At 48.2% G+C, this 20,676-nt stretch overlaps 1 protein-coding gene across 2 annotated transcripts in view; it reads right to left on the bottom strand.

The window, feature by feature from the left end:
* The window catches only part of IFT52 (intraflagellar transport 52), a 39,664-nt gene extending 20,211 nt beyond the window's left edge, over positions 1–19,453 (bottom strand). Inside the window, exons 1-6 of one of the 2 annotated variants that reach the window (XM_062204230.1) lie at positions 19,331–19,453; positions 13,781–13,905; positions 13,065–13,152; positions 9,395–9,524; positions 8,792–8,867; positions 6,698–6,769 (exon numbers count right to left, since the gene is read on the bottom strand). In XM_062204230.1, the coding sequence (XP_062060214.1) occupies positions 6,698–6,769; positions 8,792–8,867; positions 9,395–9,524; positions 13,065–13,152; positions 13,781–13,905; positions 19,331–19,351 (512 nt within the window). In that variant the 5' untranslated portion in view covers positions 19,352–19,453. Of the gene's footprint in view, positions 1–6,697; positions 6,770–8,791; positions 8,868–9,394; positions 9,525–13,064; positions 13,153–13,780; positions 13,906–19,330 lie in introns of those variants that run through there. The other variant, XM_062204231.1, reaches the window with a different exon arrangement.
* Positions 19,454–20,676: the final 1,223 nt, after the last annotated feature.

Raw genomic sequence — 20,676 nt, 5'->3', positions numbered from 1 at the left:
CAGATGAATGCTCACACGAGCTGAAGTGTACATGTACCCAACAGATTTGCCTTGGAGTCCCTCCTCTCCACCATCCTAAAAAAAGACTGAAAACTGGGACTAGCACTGTGGCGTATCAGGTAAAGCCACCATCTGCAGTGCTAGCATCCAATATGGGTGCCAGCTCGAGTCCTGGCTGCTCCACTTCCAATCCAGCTCTCTGCTAATGGCCTGAGAAAGCAGTGGGAGATGGCCCAAGTGCTTGGGCCCTGCACTTGTGCAGGGAACCTAGAAGAAGCTCCAGGTTCGTGGCTTCGAATCGGCCCAACTCTGGCCATAACGGCCATTTTGGGAGTGAACCAGAGGATGGAAGACCTCTCTCTCTGTCTCTCTCCTTCTCTGTCTGTAACTCTGCCTCTCAAATAAATAAATAAATTAATTAATTTAAAAAAAAAAAAAGAAACTGAAAACTCTCCAAAATGAGTCAGTCTGACCTGGGGCAGGGTACTCCTACAGTGCTGTGGGCAGCGGAGGTGGAGCCCAGGGGCAGGTCCTGGGATGAGAGGATCCAGGCAGCAGGAGCTTGGTTTCCCTGAATGATGGAGCTACTTCACAGCAGTGCTCTCAGAATGGAGAGAAACAGAGATCCTAGTACCACAGCATGAGGTCAGAAACTTGAGAAAGGGTATATGGGGGAAGCCCCTATTAGGAATATCTTACAAAGATTTTAATTTCCCTTTACAACATTAGAAAACTTTTTTTTTTTTTTAATTTGATAGCTAGAGTTGTAGACAGTGACAGGGATTGACAGAAAGGTCTTCCTTCTGTTGGTTCACTCCCCAAATGGCCACTACGACCGGCGCTGCGTTGATCCAAAGCCAGGAGCCAGGTGCTTCCTCCTGGTCTCCCATGCAGGTGCAGAGGCCCAGGCACTTGGGCCATCCTCCACTGCCCTCCCAGGCCACAGTAGAGAGCTGGACTGGAAGAGGAGCAACCGAGACAGAATCCGGCGTCCATATGGGATGCCGGCACTGCAGGCGGAGGATTAAGCAAGTGAGCCACTGTGTCGGCCCCTAGAAAACTCTTTTTTTAGTTTAAATTTCATATTAGTTCCTCTCCAGTGTGAGTCTCCCACATCTTCAGTAGAGTCTCATCTACCCCTGTGGCTTCTGTGGTCACAGCACAACAGTAACTGTCCCACATCCTCCATTCTCACACCTACCCCAGTGGTACCCCAGTAAATGCAGCCCATGAGTTCCCAGCTAGGAGCAGCAGTGAGTGAGCAGCTGCCCCAGGAGGAAGAAGTGGGAGAAGCAGTCGTGGGGATGTCAATGCACATCCATACCCACATTTTCCCCAAGTGCACTCGAAGGAGATCGTTGGTAGAGGGAGAATGAACACTTGAGTTATGGGATTAAAAACCATCAGCTAGGCCGGCGCCGCGGCTCAACAGGCTAATCCTCCACCTTGCGGCGCCGGCACACCGGGTTCTAGTCCCGGTCGGGGCACCGATCCTGTCCCGGTTGCCCCTCTTCCAGGCCAGCTCTCTGCTGTGGCCAGGGAGTGCAGTGGAGGATGGCCCAAGTGTTTGGGCTCTGCACCCCATGAGAGACCAGGATAAGCACCTGGCTCCTGCCATTGGAACAGCGCGGTGCGCCGGCCGCAGCGCACTACCGCGGCGGCCATTGGAGGGTGAACCAACGGCAAAAGGAAGACCTTTCTCTCTGTCTCTTTCTCACTGTCCACTCTGCCTGTCAAAAAAAAAAAAAAAAAAAAAAACAACCATCAGCTATTATTTATATTCCTCTACTTATTGCTACTAACAAATCAGTCAGAACGACATTTTAATAAGAATCTAATAAGCGTTAAGACTTAAACACCCATCCCCCAAACAAGATTCTTTCAGATCACAGTGAATAAGATTAGCAAACTGAAAAGCTTGGGAAAGAGGTTCTGGAAGAGCAAGAATGAGCTCAGTATATGTAAGCTGAGCAGACTAAAGGAACTGAAACAACACGACGTGGCTGCAGCAGGTGACAAAGGTTTCATACTAAGACAGGTCTTCCTTACTCTACAATTATGAAATATTTATCTATGTTTTCCTTTGGTATTTTAATGGTTTCATTTTTAATCCATCCAGGATATAGTTTGGGACATGGTATGAACATGCAAATGTTTCTAGCCAAAATTCTGCCATCTACCCCCAATAATTTAAAATACTAATTTTACTATATATATTATTTTATTTTATTTTTTGACAGGCAGAGTGGACAGTGAGAGAGACACAGAGAGAAAGGTCTTCCTTTCCCATTGGTTCACCCTCCAATGGCCGCCGCGCTGCGGCCGGCGCACTGCGCTGATCCGAAGGCAGGAGCCAGGTGCTTCTCCTGGTCTCCCATGGGGTGCAGGGCCCAAGGACTTGGGCCATCCTCCACTGCACTCCCTGGCCACAGCAGAGAGCTGGCCTGGAAGAGGAGCAACTGGGACAGAATCCAGCGCCCCGACCGGGACTAGAACCTGGGGTGCCGGCACCGCAGGCGGAGGATTAGCCTAGTGAGCCGCGGCGCCAACCTGTTATCTATCATTTCTGCACATTGTTTTAATTACTAGATTTTTTTTCTTAAACATTTACTTATTTATTTGAAAGGCAGAGTTAGAGATGGAAGGAGGGAAGGAGGGAGGGAAGGAGGGAGGGAGGGAACGAGGGAGGGAACGAGGGAGCAAGGAGGGAGGGAGGGAGGGAGAGAAGGAGAGAGAGAGAGAGAGAAAGAGAGAAAGAGAGAAAGAGAAAGAGAGAGAGAGAGAGAGAGAGAGAGAGAGGTCTTCCATCTGCTGCTTTACTCCCCAAATGACTGGCAACGGCTGGAGCTGAGCCAATCTGAAGCCAGGGGCTTCTTCCAGGTCTCCCACGTGGGTGCAGGGGCCAAAGCACTTGGGCCACCTTCTGCTGCTTTTCCAGGCACATTAGCAGGGAGCTGGATCAGAAGTGGACTTAAACCAATGCCCATATGGGATGCCAGCACTGCAGGTGGCGGCTTTACCTGCTATGCCACAGTGCCGACTCCAATTACTAGAACTTTCTAACATACCTCAATTACATAAAAATGTCAGTGGCAGGCATTTGGCCTAACAGTTAAGATGCTGGCTGGGATGCCCGCATCCCGTATCAGAGAACCTGAGTCCAAATCCCAGCTCTGGCTCCTGATCCCACTATCCCGTTAATGCAAACCATGGGAGGCATTAGTGATGGCTCAAGTAGTTGGGTTCCTGCCATTCACATGGGATCCTGGCTTCAGCCCACAGGGCTAATGTGGGCATTTAAGAAGTGAACCAGTGGATGGGAATGCAGGAGTATGCTTTCTCCTCTCTTTTCCTCCTTCCCTCTCAAATAAATAAATAAATAAAAATAAAAAGTTAACTTCTGTCAGATAAAATATCTCAAAGCAAAAAGTATAAATCAGGAAAAATATTTGTAACACATGAGGTAGAGGTGTTGAATGATGATTAAGAAAGGAAAAAAAATCAACAGAAAATGGTTGAGGTGTTGGGTACAGTGAGTTGAGCTCCTGCTTAAGATGCCCATATTCCACATCACTGTGCCAGGTTTGAGTCCTGGATACTCCACTTCAGATCCAAGTTCCTGCTAATAAGCCTGGGAGGCAGCAGATGATAGTCCAAGTACTTTTGTTCCTGCTACCCACGAGAGAACTGGATGAGAGTTCCTGGCTCCTGACTTCACCCTGTCCTTGCCCTGGCTATTGTAGGCAGCTGGGAAGGGAATCAGTGGATGGGATCTCTCCCATTATCTTTCCCTCTTTGCCTTTCAAATTACTAAACAAGCCAGCAAGCAAACACATCTTTTTTAAAAAACAGTTGGGGCAGGCCGGCGCCGCAGCTCAATAGGCTAATCCTCTGCCTTGCAGCGTCGGCACACTGGGTTCTAATCTCGGTCGGGGCGCCGGATTCTGTCCCGGTTGCTCCTCTTCCAGTCCAGCTCTTTGCTATGGCCCAGGAGTGCAGTGGAGGATGGCCCAAGTCCTTGGGCCCTGCACCCCATGGGAGACCAGGAGAAGCACCTGGTTCCTGGCTTCGGATCAGCGCAGTGAGCCGGCTGCAGCACGCCGGCCATTGGAGGGTGAACCAACGGCAAAGGAAGACCTTTCTCTCTGTGTCTCTCTCACTGTCCACTCTGCCCGTCAAAAAAAAAAAAAAAAAAAGGTTGGGGTTGGCACCGTGGTGCAGTAGGTTAATCCTCCACCTGGGTGCCGGTTTTAGTCCCGGCTGCTCCTCTTCCCAGCCAGCTCTTTGCTATGGCCTGGGAAAACAGTAGAGCATGGCCCAAGTCCTTGGGCCCCTACACCCACACGGGAGACCAAGAGGAGGCGCCTAGTTCCTGGCTTCAGATCAACGCAGCTCCAGCTGTTGCAGCCACTTGGGGAGTGAACCAACGGAAGGAAGACCTTTCTCTCTGTCTATCCCTCTCACTGTCTGTAACTCTACTTCTCAAATAAAAATAAATAAAATCTTTAAAAAAAAAAAGTGGTTAAAAAACAATGAATAGAAAATTCAAAGAAATATATTAGGCAATTGATTTTAAGGACTATTCAAGCACTAATAAAGAAATGCAAATCAAAAGAAGGAGATACAAGAATAACCTATGCTGGCAAGAAAAAAAAGTGGCATGGTCACAGGGACTGTAACTACTGCCAACTGCCTGCACAGTGATTTGGTAATGTATCACATCTGGCACGTCAGCTGGATGACCTTTGACCCAGAAATGCCAAAGCTAGGACTCTAACCTACTGAACTATGAGCACAAGTGCACAAACACAATATACATGGTGAAGTTCACCTGTGCTTTGTTTATAATCACTAGTGTAAAACTGCTTATAACAACACTAAGGAGCAGCAATTAAAGCACAGGCTGTGGGGTACACGGCCTGGTATAAACCTAAGTTCTGAATTCCAGCAACTATTTCCTGGTTTGCATCTAACCTTCTGAATTGTTGTGAGATCAGGTGAGCAGTATGTGTGTATCACACAGCAAATACTCACTAAATGCTAGGTGGTACAGGCTGAGTATCTATCCCTTATCTGAAATGCTTCAGATCAGTGTTTCGGATTTGGGTTTCTAGGGGGATCTTGTAGTATCTGCACACACACATAAGAGATGTCTTGGGATGTGATCCAAGTATAAGAAACAAAATTTGGGGGCCGGCACTGTGGTGCAGCAGGTTAACACCCTGGCCTGAAGCGCCGGCATCCCATATGGGCACTGATTCAAGTCCCAGTCGCTCCACTTCCAATCCAGCTCTCTGCTATGGCTTGGGAAAGCAGAAGATGGCCCAAGTCCTGCACCCATGTGGGAGACCCGGAAGAAGCTCCCATATCCTGGCTTCAGATCGGCGCAGCTCCAGCTGTTGCAGCCAACTGGGGAGTGAACCAGCGGATGGAAGACCTCTCTCTCTCTCTCTCTCTGCCTTTCCTCTCTCTGTGTAACTCTGACTTTCAAATAAATAAATAAATCTTAAAAAAAAAAAATAAACAAAATTTGTTTCTTACACACATAGCCTGAAAGTAATTTTATATAATACTTTTAGTGTGTCTACATTTTTTTTAAATATTTTATTTATTTCTTTGAGACACAGAGTTTCAGAGAGAGGGAGAGACAGAGAGAAAGGTCTTCATTTGTTGGTTCACTCCTCTAAATGGCCGCAGTGGCCAGAGCTGGGCCTATCCAAAGCCAGGAGCCAGGGGTTTCTCCCAGGTCTCCCACATGGGTGCAGGGGCCCAAGCACATGGACCATCATCTACTGCTTTCCCAGGCCATAAGCAGAAAAGTGGACAAGAAGAGGAGTCGGGACATGAACTAGTATCCATATGGATTCCGATGCCACAGGTGGAGGCTTAGCCCACTAAGCCACAGCACCGGCACCCGTGTGTCTGTGCTTTGACTGTGAGCCATCACATGAGGTCAGATGCAGAATCTTCCGCCACGGTGTCAAGTCAGCACGCAAAATGTTTGATTTTAGAGCATTCAGGCTTTGGGTTTTTTAAATTAGAGATGCTCAATCTGTATTATTAAAGTAAAGTATTACAAATGACCTAAATGTCCAGTAAAAGGGGACTAGTTAGATAAATCAGGAAATACTCAATTTCATCCATTTATTCATTCATTTAAAAGGATAATGGCACTTAGCCTGTGTCACACACTGGGTTTGATATCTGGCTCCATCCAGCTCCTGACTCGTTTTCTGCTAACGCATACCCTGAGAAGCAGTGCTAATGGCTCAAGTAGTTGGGTCCCTGCCACTCATGTGGGAGACCTAGATTGAGTTCCTGGCTCCTGGCTTCAGCATGGCCCAGCCCCAGCCACACTGCAGGCATCTTGGGAGTGAACCAGTGGATGTCAGTGCTCTGTCTCTGCCTCTTTAAAAAAAAAAAAAAAAAAAAAGGCAAGGTATATACCTATGTCTTTACATATGGGGAAACCATCTAGACAGGACAACAGCATACTGTGAAGGCTGCCGATCTGCAGGGGCATGGATTTATAGTACAGAACTTCTACTATCTTCCTTTTCCTCTGTTCAAATTGGTTTTGGGGTAGGAGGGGAGAGAATCACTTGTGTAATCAGAAACGGAAACTCTTTTCATCCTGAAAAACAAAGCTCTCCAGGACGATGCATCCCCCTTGCCGGCGGTCTCAGAAAGCACTCACTGGGCATTGTTTCCACTGCTCTCCTCATCGATGATTCCAGGCACGGCCTTTCCAGCAGCTCGGCTGATTTCCCTTGAAGAAAAGAATTTAAATCTAGTAAATAAAAATTGAGGAAGTTCACACTGTATTCATTAGTAGTAAATATAAACTAGATGCAAGGATTTTGCAGATTTCACTTTTTTTTTTTTAGTTTGAGAGGCAGTGAGACAGAGAGAGACACACAGACAGAGACAGCGAGCTCCCACCCACTGGTTCACTCCCTAAATGTCCACAACAGCTAGGTGGAAGCCAGGAGCCCAGAATTCAATCTGGGTCTCTGATGTGAATGGCAGGGACTCAACTACATGAGCCTTCATCTGCTGGCTCCAGGGTGACCATTAGCAGGAAGCTGGAACCAAAAGCACAGCAGGGACTTGAACCCAGGCATTTTGATGAGGAGTATGTCTGTCCCAACTGACATTTTAACTGCTGGGCCAAATGTCTTTCCCCATAACAATTTTCAAAAATTGAATGAACGTACACCCACACACTCACACCTCTTTTGGGAAGCTTGCAAAGTTAACACTACTACGATCAGTTCCTCTTTGTTGAGTCTGTATTGTAGACCTGCATCTAAACTGTATCTAGAGCCAGTGGTGTGCATAGAACAAATTCAAGTGCAGAGTGAGTACCTCTGGTGAAAAGCTCACAGGGGGCTTCTGAGGCTGCTCCCTCAGGAATTCATCTCCCACTTCCCCAAGCACCCTGATTTAAGTTTTAGGATCCAGACGAAAGGACGCTGCCTCCATCCCAGGCTCCAGATGATGATCACATACACAGTACACTCTCCCAGTTCAGGCTGGGTTTGTGGCCTAGGACAGCTCAAACACAGCAAATCTCAGGACTGCTCCTGCTGAGACTGCTGGACTACAGCGTGCTCGCTCGTGGTGGATGCGGCATGCGGTACAGATCTGGGAGCTGTTAAAACTATTCAGCCCATGTGTACAGCACAGCAGAGCCAAGAGAACTACAGAGAAATAAAACTGGAGCCTGATGACATGAATTTTTCAGCCAGTTCATAACCAAAGCCTGCTCCATTTCTGGGGAGTTTCTTTTTCTTTTTTTTCTTTTTTTTTATAAACCTTTTTTTTTTTAATTTTTTTTTTTTTTTTTTACAGGCAGAGTGGATAGTGAGAGAGAGAGACAGAGAGAAAGGTCTTCCTTTGCCGTTGGTTCACCCTCCAATGGCCGCCGAGGTCAGTGCGCTGCGACCGGCGCACCGCGCTGATCCGATGGCAGGAGCCAGGTGCTTCTCCTGGTCTCCCATGGGGTGCAGAGCCCAAGCACTTGGGCCATCCTCCACTGCACTCCCTGGCCACAGCAGAGAGCTGGCCTGGAAGAGGGGCAACCGGGACAGAATTGGTGCCCCGACCGGGACTAGAACCCGGTGTGCCGGCGCCGCAAGGCAGAGGATTAGCCTATTGAGCCGCGGTGCCGGCCTCTTTTTTTTCTTTTTTGACAGGCAGAGTTAGACAGTGAGAGAGAGACAGAGAGCAAGGTCTTCCTTCCGTTGGTTTACCCCCCAAATGGCCACCACAGCTGGGTGCGCCGCGCTGATCCGAAGCCAGGAGCTTCCTCCCGGACTCCCATGCGGGTGCAGGGCCCAAGCACTTGGGCATCCTCCACTGCCTTCCTGGGCCACAGCAGAGAGCTGGACTGGAAGAGGAGCTGCCGGGACAGAATCTGGCGCCCCAACCAGGACTAGAACCTGGGGTGCCGGCGCCACAGGCAGAGGATTAGCCTAGCGAGCCGTGGTGCCAGCCGATTTCTGGGAGTTTCAATTACATATACCAATAGTCTCTTTATTCTTTAATCCATTTGCATAGGGTTTTCTGTTACTTGCAACTACAAATATCCTGACAAAAGGTTACTATGAGTCAGGTTTCAAAGGCTGGAGGAATATGATTATATTTGATGTGTGAGAAGCAGCAGTATAATAAAATGATGATGAAACAGGAACACAAGATGGAAGAAGGGGCAGCAGAGGGAAGGTGGAGAAGAGATGGAGAGATGAGCACTATCTGTGAAGACCCTTCTGCTTATCATCATGCTTACCTGTTCAAGACCCCATTGGAAACCAGAGCTTCCTTAGGATGGAAATACTTGTAGTAGACATTTCTAACCACAGCATCTTCAAGGGAAGAGATAGGAAGGTGCATTTTAAGTTAGAAATACATGTGATATTATAGACTTACACAAATTTTGACCTGAAAGGAACCCTGGAACTCTGCTGGAATTCTCCTTTAAAACTAGAGGAAGCCCACGCCCAAAAGCTCAGGGTTTTCTTCCATTGTCCCAGTAGTCCCAGAGGCTAGCCTATCAATAATAAATATGAAATTATTGACTCCATTGGCTTTTTATTTATGTTTATTTGAGAGGCCAAGAGACAGACAAATAGAGTGGAGCTCCCACCCACTGGCTTACTCCCCAGATGCACATGATGGCCAGGCTGGGCTAAGCCAAAGCCATAGCTGGGAAGTCAACCCAGGTCACATGGTCACAGGTCACATGGGCTGGCAGGAACTCAACTATGAGTCATCACCTGCTGCCTCCCAGGAACCAGGTACTAGGACTTGGGATATGGGAATCTTAACAGCATCTTAGCTAACAGGCCAAACACCTGTCCCTGCCTCTATTTAAAATAATGATAATAATTACCATTATTAACCATGATTCCATATTCTTCTAATAGAAAGTTAATATTGGTATCAAATCGGGATTCTCCACCTTCTCCTAGCATCACAAGGATGTCTCCACCACCGTCAAGGAACTTCTTGAGGACTTCAAACTATACAAAGGAAAAAAAACAAAAAACAAAACAAAACCCATGACTGTACTCAGAAGATTTCTGTCCAAAATATTGTGAATAAGACCTTAACTGTTTGGAAAATAAGCAAAATTTAGACATCATTAAGTATAAATGTATGTGAGATAACATGAAATTTACTCTGCAGGATCTCCAAGCTTGTCTTTCAGCAGCCACTCCCAAAATGCTCAAACTGAATTGACATTTCAAAGCTACCTGTACAGCAAACCAAAAGTGCAACATTCCTGGCTGAAGGAATCCTGCAGTTCTGCACTCGCCAGCACTCCTGATCTCTACCTACGCTATGCCAGGTGCACCCACCCTCCCGACAACCAAAACTGTCACCAGACACTGCCAAATGTCCCCTTCAAAAGAGAAGAGGAAGCAGAAATCACCCCTGGTTGAGAACCATAGATCTAAACCATGTCCTCTCCTCATCTCCCTCCAAGGACATCATTCCACAAACAGGAGGAATTCTGTTCCAGCTGACCAAGTCACAGCAAGAAAGGCAAGCTGTCGGCTACCGCCGGGACACTCTCCTGGCTTACACAACGATGAGGACGCGAGCTAAACCTGGGGCTGATCTTGCTGACCTCACCTGAGAAAACCTGTGCTGAGTCATCCCGCTCTCCTCAAGTATCCCACAGAAAAATCTGAACATGCGCTCTAAAATGTACGGATGTGTATACATGGAGTGTATTTATAATTCAACACGTGCCGTCGAAAACAAAATATTATGGAAAAGAAAGTATGAATAATAAATGCAGTTTCCTTCTGTATCCCAGCGGTTCATCCCATGCATCCCACTTTGGAAGCCACTGGCGCAGACCAACTTTGCCACAGTACATCCCTCTTGTTCTTCCACACTTCCTGGTTTTCCCTCGCCCCCTTCTTCCTCACAGTATAGAAAACAAATGAAACAATTATTTCAAAAAGTTTAAAAAAAAAATAAGCCCGGGGGGCCAGTGCTGTGGTGCAGTGGGTTAACGCCCTGGCTTGAAGCGCCAGCATCCTATATGGGCGCCGGTTCAAGACCCAGCTGCTCCACTTCCGATCCAGCTCTCTGCTGTGGCCTGGGAAAGCAGTGGAAGGTGGCTCAAGTCCTTGGGCCCCTGCACCCGTGTGGGAGACCCAGAGGAAACTCCTGGCTCCTGGCTTCAGATCGGCGCAGCTCCAGCTGTTGCAGCCATTTGGGGAGTGAACCAGTGGATGGAAGACCTCTCTCTGCAACTCTTTCAAATAAATAAATAAATCTTAAAAAAAATTTAAAAATTCAGTCCAGGGGCCAGTGCTGTGGCATAATGGGTAAAACCATGGCCTGCAGTGCTGGCATCCCATATGTGTGCTGGTTCAGGACCCAGCTACTCCACTTCTGAACCAGCTCTCTACTATGGCCTGGGAAAGCAGTGGAAGATGGCCCAAGTGCTTGGGCCCCTGCACCCGTGTGGGAGACTTGGAACAAACTCCTGGCTCTGGATCAGCCCAGCTCTGGCCACTGCGGCCATTTGGGAAGTGAACCAGCATATGGAAGATCTCTGTCTCTCTCTGCCTCTGCCTCACTGCAACTCTGCCTTTCAAATAAATAAACTAATTTAAAAAAAAAAAAAAATCAGTCCAAAGGCCATTTTCTCTGGGCCTTAAAATCTAATGCCAATTTTCTGTGCTTCTGCAGGAACGCGGTCTTGAATACTATTATTGTTAGGTGGCTGACTTGTTTGACTTCCCTTAGCCTATCAGTTCCTCAGAACTGCAAGAATCATGTGTTGTTTGATTCCTGTCATCTGTCACAGGACCTGACACAAACCTGGCACATAAATATTTATTTACTAAATAAGTGCTTAGTAACAGTACCAAACAAAAAACAAACGAGGCATGGCTTCATGGATTCAGGACTTCATATAACAGACTGAATCCCTCCCTACACTCTATCTGCCTTTTTCTTCCTTTTCATTTCCTGTCTAACTTCTTTTCCAAATGATCCTAAATGGCTGCTGTGCTCCATGACTGACACTAGCAAGCCAGGTCCAGTCTGTAACGTGTGTATATGGATATATTCTCAGAACACAGCTGTAGCTTGGAAACCCTACTGGGAACATGGCACTTACAACAGTGTGGTTCTGGGATTTGACCATGTCTTCTAAATGCAACGTTCATACTGCTATCTCCTATATTCTACAAGCCATGGGGCATTTTGAGAAAAACAGATACATGAAGGACTTGGATATATTAAATAACAAAGTTGGGCAAAGCTGAGAATTTCCACAGAAGATGACCTATGCTTCTGAATGACGTCCTTCTAATGAAAGAACAGGTTTGGGTACAAATTAAATAATTCTTCAGGCCAAAACAAATAGAATGATTAATTCTGCAGGTTTAAATGACAGAGGCTATGGTGGGGCAAGCATTGTAGTGTAGCGAGCAAAACCAACGCCAGCATTCCATGTGGGTGCCAATTCCAGTTTCAGCTGCTCCATTTCCAATCCAGCTCCCAATTAATGCACCTGTGAAAGCAACGGAAGATGGCCCAAGTACTTGGGCCCCTGCCTCCCACTTGGGAGACCCGGTTGAAGCCCTTAATTCCCGGTTCCAGACCAGTCCCAGCCCCAGTCTTTGCAGCCACTTGGTGAGTGAACCAGCAGATAGAAGATCTCTCTCTCTCTCTTCCTGTCTCTGTAACTCTGCCTTTAAAATAAATATTAAATTTTAAAAGACCCTGTTTTCAATTATTTTGGATATATAACCAGAAAGGAGACTGCTGGATCATATGGAAATTCTATTCCTAATTGCTCTGAGGAACTGTCATATTGTTTTCCACTAATGGTTATACCATTTTATATTCCCACCAACGGTGTAACATGGTTCCAATTTCTTCATATCCTCACTAACACAATTTGTCTTCTGGTTCTTACATTACCTTTCTTTATTCTATGTAACAGAATAGAAACCTAGCATAATTTTAAATTAATTTTTCCATTTCCACAACAAAAATATGACAAAGAAGTAGGTGGCTAATATTTAATTAACCTATACTAGATTTGGCACTGTAAATGAATCAGCTCAGTTAATCATGATGACAACTCCATGATGTGGACAGGTGAAGTGACTGCCTAAAAGAAACACAAGAGGTAAAAGGGGATTTCAACTCCAGTTTGCAGAGCCCATACTCCTAACCACTGCACCCATTTCTTTTTTTTTTAAGACTTATTTTACTTATTTGAAAGACAGAGCTGCAAAGAGAGGTAAAGACAGAGAGGTCTTCCATCTGCTGGTTCACTCCCCAAATGGCTGCAATGGCCAGAGCTGAGCCGACCGAAGCCAGGAGCCAGGAGCCTCCTCCAGGTCTCCCTTGTGGGTGCAGGGGCCCAAGCACTTGGGCCATCCTCTGCTGCTATCCCACGTACATTAGCAGGGAGCTGGATCAGAAGTGGAGCAGCCGGGACTTGAACCGGCACTGCAGGCCAGGGCTTTAACACGCTGTGCCACAGCGCCAGCCCTCATTTCTTCTTTGTGGACATTGCTTACCTCAGCTGCAGTAAATTTTTCCCTTGGTCCAGCTGTAATCCACAGTTTCACTCCAATAAGCTTCTCAGATGTGATTTCATCTTTTAAGCTGGAAACATGATTTTAAAAAGCAAGTGTTAGCTCCATAAGCTAAGCCAATTTATGAAATCTTTTAGTCTCTCAACTGCATAGAACCAGGTCTAGGGATGAAGGGACTCAGAGGCACCTGGCTTGGCCTCTCTCTCAACGTGAGAATCCCCTCCACAGGTGTGCCTTCCAGTCCCTGGATCTCTGCTCAAATACTGCAACAGCCCAGGGGTTCCAATCAGACCACACTAAAGCATCAAGTCCACCAACCGCTAATTCAGTCACGTTTACCGTCAGCTTGTACAACAAACACATCCTTGCTTGTTCAGAACACACACACACACAGGCAGAAATAGTCTCCTCATTTTCTCTCTCTCTCAATTGAAGTTTTGATCCAAGTTAAAATATGGAGAAAGCCTCCAACAAACTAAAATATTACATATGTATAACAAGAATAACTTTTTGGTTTGTTATTGGGAGGATGACTTTATAAAGTGTCAATACCTGAGATATTTTTATAATTACCTACTTCTAAACAGTTTTAAATTCAATTATTCCCTCCTACATCTTATGTAGGAAAACAAGGACTTTCAGTTTTACCTGCAGGCTACTTTCACTCAGAAGGGAAAACAACACTCACAGTCAGTTACCTCTGAATCTTCCAGTTACTCCGAAGCCTTTTCTGCATGGATTTATAGCCACTGGTGGTGGTAAACACCTCCTTTTTGTTTGCATTGAAAAGAATGGTGCTCCGCAGCTCCTTCTCCATGGTCACCTTACGGAAGAAAGATGGGATGAGAACAAAAGAAAATATTCCAAAATATAGATGCCAAGAGGAAAAAATACTTACCTTCCACATCTATCAGGACTATATCTATGAAACTCCTACAACTCTCAGAGTTCGCGAGTGACAAGCTTGACCACAGCTGCAAAAACCTGAGGCCAAACCAAACCCGGCCCACCACTGCGTTTTACCCTGGTGCTCCCACCAGCCTTCTCCCACGGCCCTGCCCAGTCTTCACCCAGCTCCTGTACTCTGAGACCACGCTTCCAATCCCATTAAACCTCACTACTCACTGACTACCGCTAGTACGTGTGGGGTACAGTCCTCTACATTCTTTTTAATGTATCTATGAATACATAGTTTTGGGGCAGCTATTGTGGCACAGCAGGTTAGAGCGCCACTTGGAACGCCCACATCACATACTGGAGCACAGTTCAAGTACCAGCTACTCCACTTCTGATCCAGTTTCCTGCTAATGTGCCTGGGAAGGCATTAGATGGTGGTTTAAGTACGTGGGTTCAAGTATGTGGGGAACGCCACCCACGTAGGAGACCTGGATGGAGCTACACGCCCCCAGCTTCAGCATGTCCCAGCCCTGGCTGTTGTGGGCATTTGGGGAGTGAACCAGCAGATGAAGCTCTCTTTCTCTGTCACTCTACCTTTTAAATAAATAAATACACCTTTTAAAAATACATAGTTCTATAAAGTAGGATCTTATCATTTGTTCTACTCCGGAACACTTTTTACCCAATCTGTACCTGACATCTTTCCATGTCTGCACATATAAATCTACCATTCTTTAAAACAGCTACACAATACTCTATTTTATGCATGTACCATAATTTAACCATATGCTGATTAATACCATTTTCAAGTTTTTTGCTAGTAAAATACTGAAAATATCATTGTTCAATATACACATGTAGATTTTACAGAGAGAGGGAGAAACTGAAAGACAGATCTCTGATCCCACAAGATCACCCAGGGGCCAGCGCTGTGGTGCAGCAGATTAAAACCCTGGCCTGAAGTACCAGCATCCCATAATGGTTCTGGTTCTAGTCCCGGCTGCTCCACTTCTGATCCAGTTCTCTGCTAGGGCTTGGGAAAGCAGTAGAAGATGGTCCAAGTACTCGGGCCCCTGCACCCACATGGGAGACCCAGAAGATGATCCTGGCTCCTTGCTTCTGACTTCAGGTCAGCTCAGGTCTGGCCGTTGCAGTCATTTGGGGAGTGAACCAACAAATGGAATACCTCTCTCTGTCTCTATCTCTGTAATTCTTTCAAATAAATAAAGAAAAATCTTAAAAAAAAAAAAAAAAAAAAAAAAACCAAAACTCCCCAAATGGTTGGGACTGGGCCAGGCTAAAGTGAGGAGCCTGGAACTCCTTCCAGGTCTCCCACATGGGCACAGGGGCCCAGGCACTTGGGCCATCTTCCACTGCCTTCCCAGGTGCATTAGCAGAGAGCTGGATTAGCAGAGAGCTTCCCAGAAGCAGAACAGCCAGGAAAGGAACCATGCTCATATGTCATGCTAGTGTCACCACAGTGGCTAAACCCACTGTGCCATAACACTGGTCCCTGGTATGTAAGATTTTTGCACGTTTCATATTTGTAGAATAAATTCCTACCTGTTGATTGGCTGAGTAAATAATTTACAAATTGTCCTCCAGAAAAAGGTACTAACTTGCAGTTTCACTCACATATTTCTGTTTCCACACAATCTTTATTTTTTTAATTTTTATTTATATATATATATATATTTTTTTTTTTTTTTTGACAGGCAGAGTGGATAGAGACAGAGAGAAAGGTCTTCCTTTTTGCCGTTGGTTCACCCTCCAATGGCCGCTGCGGCCGGCTCATCGCGCTGATCCTAAGCCAGGAGCCAGGTGCTTCTCCTGGTCTCCCATGCGGGTGCAGGGCCCAAGCACTTGGGCCATCCTCCACTGCCTTCCCGGGCCATAGCAGAGAGCTGGCCTGGAAGAGGGGCAACCGGGATAGAATCCGGCGCCCCAACCAGGACTAGAACCCGGTGTGCTGGCGCCGCAAGGCAGAGGATTAGCCTGTTAAGCCACGGCGCCGGCCTGTTTCCACACAATCTTATTTCCAATCTCTAACATCTGTCAGTAACACAGTTGTCCCCCTTCTCCATCATGTTGCTTTTCCAGTTTTAGTTACCTGTGATCAACTGTGATCTGAAAATAGTAAATGGGAAATTACAGAAATAAATAATGTATAAGTGTTTTCCTTTTTTTAGATTTATTTATTTGGAAGGCAGAGCTAGAGAGGGAGACACAGAGACACAGAAGTCTTCCATCTGCTGGTTCACTCCTTAACTGGCAACAACAGCCAGGACTGGGCCAGGCTGAAGCCAGGAGACATAAACACCATCCTGGCCTTCATGGGTGGCAGGAGCCCAAGTGCTTCAGCCATCTTCCAGGGCTTCCCAGGTATGTTAGCAGGAAGCTGGATCAGAAGCGGAGCAGCTGGGACTCAAAGGGACACCTGGATATGGGATACCAGCATTGCAAGCAGCAATGTAACTTGTTGTGCCACAATGCGTGCCCCAAATAATTTATAAGTTTTAAATTGTAAGCCATTCTGCGTAGTGTGATGAAATCTTGCTTCTCTCGTCCTGTCCTGCACTGGCTATGAATCATCCCTTTGTCCAGCACAACACTGTAAATGCAGACTAGCCATTGGTCCTGGTTCTCAGACTGCTGTAGAAACACAGGAGTTGCATTCAAGAGACCCTTATGTAGAAGCCTAGCACTATGTCATCACATAAGCATTATATCATCTCACATCATACAAGAAAGGTAAGGACAGGACAGTAAGATACAGCATAATTGTTGTGCCTTATTGTTGTTCATCTCCTATTGTGTCTAACTTATAAATTAAGTTTTCTCATGGAATGTATGTGTTGGAAAGCACAGCATAAATAGGATTCAGAACTATGTGTGGTTTCAGGCATCTCTAGGGGTCCTGGAACATGGCCCTTCGTCGTTAAGGGGCAACTGCTGTATCAGTCACTTGTGTTTCTTCTGATTCTGTCCATGTACTCTGGTCATTTTTCTACTGGGTTTCATAAATTTCTAATCTATCATTAAATTATTTTCACAAGTGTATCTTCAGACTTTGCTTTTAAAAAAAAAAAGAACTATTTTTTATTTATTTGAAAGGCAGAGTTACAGTGAGGCAAAGGCAGAGAGAGAGAGGTCTTCCATTCACTGGTTCACTCTCCAAATAGTCACAACAGCTGGAGCTGGGCCAATCCAAAGTCAGGAGATGGGAGATTCTTCCGGGTCTCCCACATGGGTGCAGAGGCCCAAGGACTTGGGCCATCTTCCACTGCTTTCCCAGGCCACAGCAGAGAGCTAGATCGGGAGTGGAGCAGCCAGGACTCAAACAAGAGCCCAAGTGAGATGTCGGCACTGCAGGCAGCAGCTCTACCCACCACATGGCAGTGCCGGTCCCTGTAGACTTTGCTCTTAGTAGCTTCTTTTTGGTTTGATTTGTTTTAATTCTGCAGGTTATATAAATCTTAAATTTTATGCAGTCAAAAAGCTTCTGGATTGCATGACACATTTAAGAGTTCTCGTCATTCCAGGATCATGAATACACCCAACAATGCTTTCTTTCAGTACTTCCATATCATCTTTTAACATTTAAATTTTGGTCCATTTGGAATTGGTGTTGCTACTCATAGTGAGCCTCATTATTTATTTTCTGATTTTTCAGTCTTGATTTGAAACACCACCTTGACTATATAATAAATCCCTATATAGGCATCTGGATCTTATTCTGAATTCTATTATATTCTATCTGCCTGTAAATTTCAGCTCCATTCCACACTAATTTAATTTGTGTGCTTTTATGTGATAATATCTGGTCCTGCCAGAGAGTTAATCTCCCCCTCCATTAACTTTAGTTTTGTTTTTTTTTTAAGATTTATTTATTTATTTAAAAGAGTTACACAGAGAAAGAAGGAAGGGGGGAGGGGGAGAGGGTCAGAGAGAGGGAGAGGGGTCTTCCATCTACTGGTTCATTCCCCAAATGGCTGCAATAGCCGGAGCTCAGCTGATCAAGAGCCAGGAGCTTCTTCCAGGTCTCCCACGTGGGTGCAGGGGCCCAAGGACTTGGGCCATCTTCTACTGCTTTCCCAGTCACAGTAAGGAGCTGGATTGGAAGTGCAGCAGCCGGGACTCGAACCGGTGCCCATATGGGATGCTGGCACTGCAGGCAGTAGCCCTACCTGCTACGCCACAGCGTTGGCCCCCAAATACCTTTATTTTTTAGAATTTTCCTGGTTAGTCTCACACATTTTTTTAAGTCAACTTTAGAGGGGCCAGCGCTGTGGCGTAGCAGGTTAAAGCCCCCAGCAGGGAAAGCAGAAGATGGCCCAAGTCGTGGGAGACCCGGAGAAAGCTTCTGGTTCTTGGCTTCAGATCGGCGCAGCTCTGGTCATTGCGGCCATCTGGGGAGTGAACCAGCGGATGGAAGACCCGTCTCCCTCTCCCCTCTCCTTCTCGCTCTGTGTAACTCCCACCAGGCAGAGACAGAGACCGTCCATCTGCTGGTTCAGTCCCGAAATGGCCGCACCCCGAATCCCATCCGGGTCTCGCAGGCAGGTGCAGCGGCCCAAGCACTTGGGGCATCTTCCACTGCTTTCCCAGGCGCATCAGAAGGCAGCAGCCGGGACTGGAACAGGCGCCCATACGGGACGCCGGCATCGCAGGCAGCGGCTTTACCAGCTATGCCACAGCGCCGGCCCCGCATGGATTCTTCAGTGCAATTTTAAAATGACTTTGTCCCGGTGAAAAACACCCCCTCCCAGCCGCCACTACGGCGACACGACCATGTTGTGTCCCACTCCGCCTGCGAGTTCTGTTCTGCGCTCGCTCCCGCTTCCCGAGGAAGGCTGGTGGCTGCACGGTCAGTGGCAGCCAGGCCACAACGAACTCGGCCACCGCCTTCCTGGCGTCTGTCCCATTTCTGCCATCACAGACAGCACGGGAATTTACTCATTTCCGCTCCTGAGCAAGGACAGACTCCTGCGAGCAGGCCGCGGCGGCTCAGGGCTGCGCTGCGAGGGACGCCACGGAGCAAACGCGACAGCGACAGCAGCTGTCCGCGGCGCGGCCCCGGCAGGGCTACCCCGAACTGGGCTTGCTTAGACAGGAAGGGACTTTCCTTCTAAAAGAACCACCCACTCGCTCGTTTTCTCATTAAGAGTCAGTGATTTTCCCCAGGGAGCGGTGACAAGGCCAAGCGGCGGCACTGACGGGGCCTAGGACCTGACGCCGGCTCGCAGCCCGAGGCCCGAGCGGGGTCCAGGGTCCCGGCCTGCGTCTGCGCTGCGGCCCCGCGGAGTCGCCCCGACGCCTCGGCCAGCGCTCCGCGGTCGGAATCCCCTCACCTGCGGCCCAGCGACCACCATCTTCACCTGCCGCGGCCCTGCATCCCGCTGCCGGGCGTTCAACGCCGCCTAGCAACAACACAGGCGCCCGGGTGCGCTTGGGAAGGCGTGGAGCGCGACGTGCCGCTACCTCCGGGGCGGCGTGATGACGACAGAGCGGTAGACGCCCGTACGTGGTAGTGCGGAGGGGCGGGGCTAACGCGGGACTGTACCATTACTTTCGAAGAGGGGTACATCCAAACACAATGGGAATTAACTTTGTGCCAAAAGTAAGCCCGTTACACTTTGTTCCTTAATATCAATTATTACTACAAGCCTATAAAAATGGTAGGGCCCAAGGGCCCCAACTGTAATCTACTCCGAGGGACGAGGGTACCGAAGGTTTGAGGCGGGGACTGGAGAATGGACCCCCCGGGATCCTCAGCGCGCAGGCGCACAGCGGTGAGGGCGGGCGGGGGCGGGGCCTGGGCGGGGCTTTCCCGTCGCGACGCCGGTCGCGTGGGGACTGTAGCTGTCCGTTAGGTTGCGGGCCTGTGGGATCGGCACCCTGGCGGCCTAAGGCGTGATGCGTGACGCCAGGGCGCCGGGAGGCCAGAGAAGGCTTCCCGGGAGAGGGTGGAAGGTGCCGGGAGATTGCTTTCTCGCTCGGGAACCCCGCATCTTGGAACGCCCCAGAGAACCCCCCACGCCGGCCTCTGGGCGTCCGCAGGCTGGGAGTTAGACCCTGGCCAGGTCCCCCCGATGTGGAAGTAAAAGCTGTTTCAGGGCGTCGAGAGGGGCCTGAGCCGGCAGAAGCGCCCTCCGTGGAGCAGGGACTGAGAACGGCGTCCACTGAGGCAGGGCGCGGGCGGCCGGCGGAGCCAGAGAGTCGGCCGCGCGGGGTGCCCCGCGGTCGCCGTGAGGCCCCCTCCCAGGCTCAGCCCGACGGGTTGACTGACGTTTCTGGCTTGTGCAGAGCAGGCGGCGTTGAGGGCGTGAGGACACACCCCGGTGGTGATGGATGCTTTTCCACAGCTGCTGTCCCCGAGCGTTTAAAAGGGGAGTGCTTGTCTTTGGGATGCTGTGCGCTGGTGCCTATCTGGGTGAAATGCCGTCTTCAGAGAGAACAGTGGAAGCGACTTGGCAGTGGTGGGTTCGGCCTGGCCTGGGGCGCCTGCCGCCTGCTCTGTTGCTGCCCAGAGCGCTGCTCCCCGTGTGGGAGCTTCTGGAGAGAGCGAGGGCTTTAGCTCAGCTCCTAGCTATGCCTTGTAGCAGCCGAGTGACCTTGGGCAAATTGCCTAACCTCTGTGGAGTGGAGTTAATGATTTCTTTCTAAGCGCTGACCTACGGTGAGAATTGTAGGTGAT

This window comes from Lepus europaeus, chromosome 10, assembly GCF_033115175.1.
Source record: "Lepus europaeus isolate LE1 chromosome 10, mLepTim1.pri, whole genome shotgun sequence".
NCBI lineage: Eukaryota > Metazoa > Chordata > Mammalia > Lagomorpha > Leporidae > Lepus > Lepus europaeus.
Note: the sequence above shows the minus strand (reverse complement) of the source record. Positions and strands in the feature narration are given on the sequence as shown.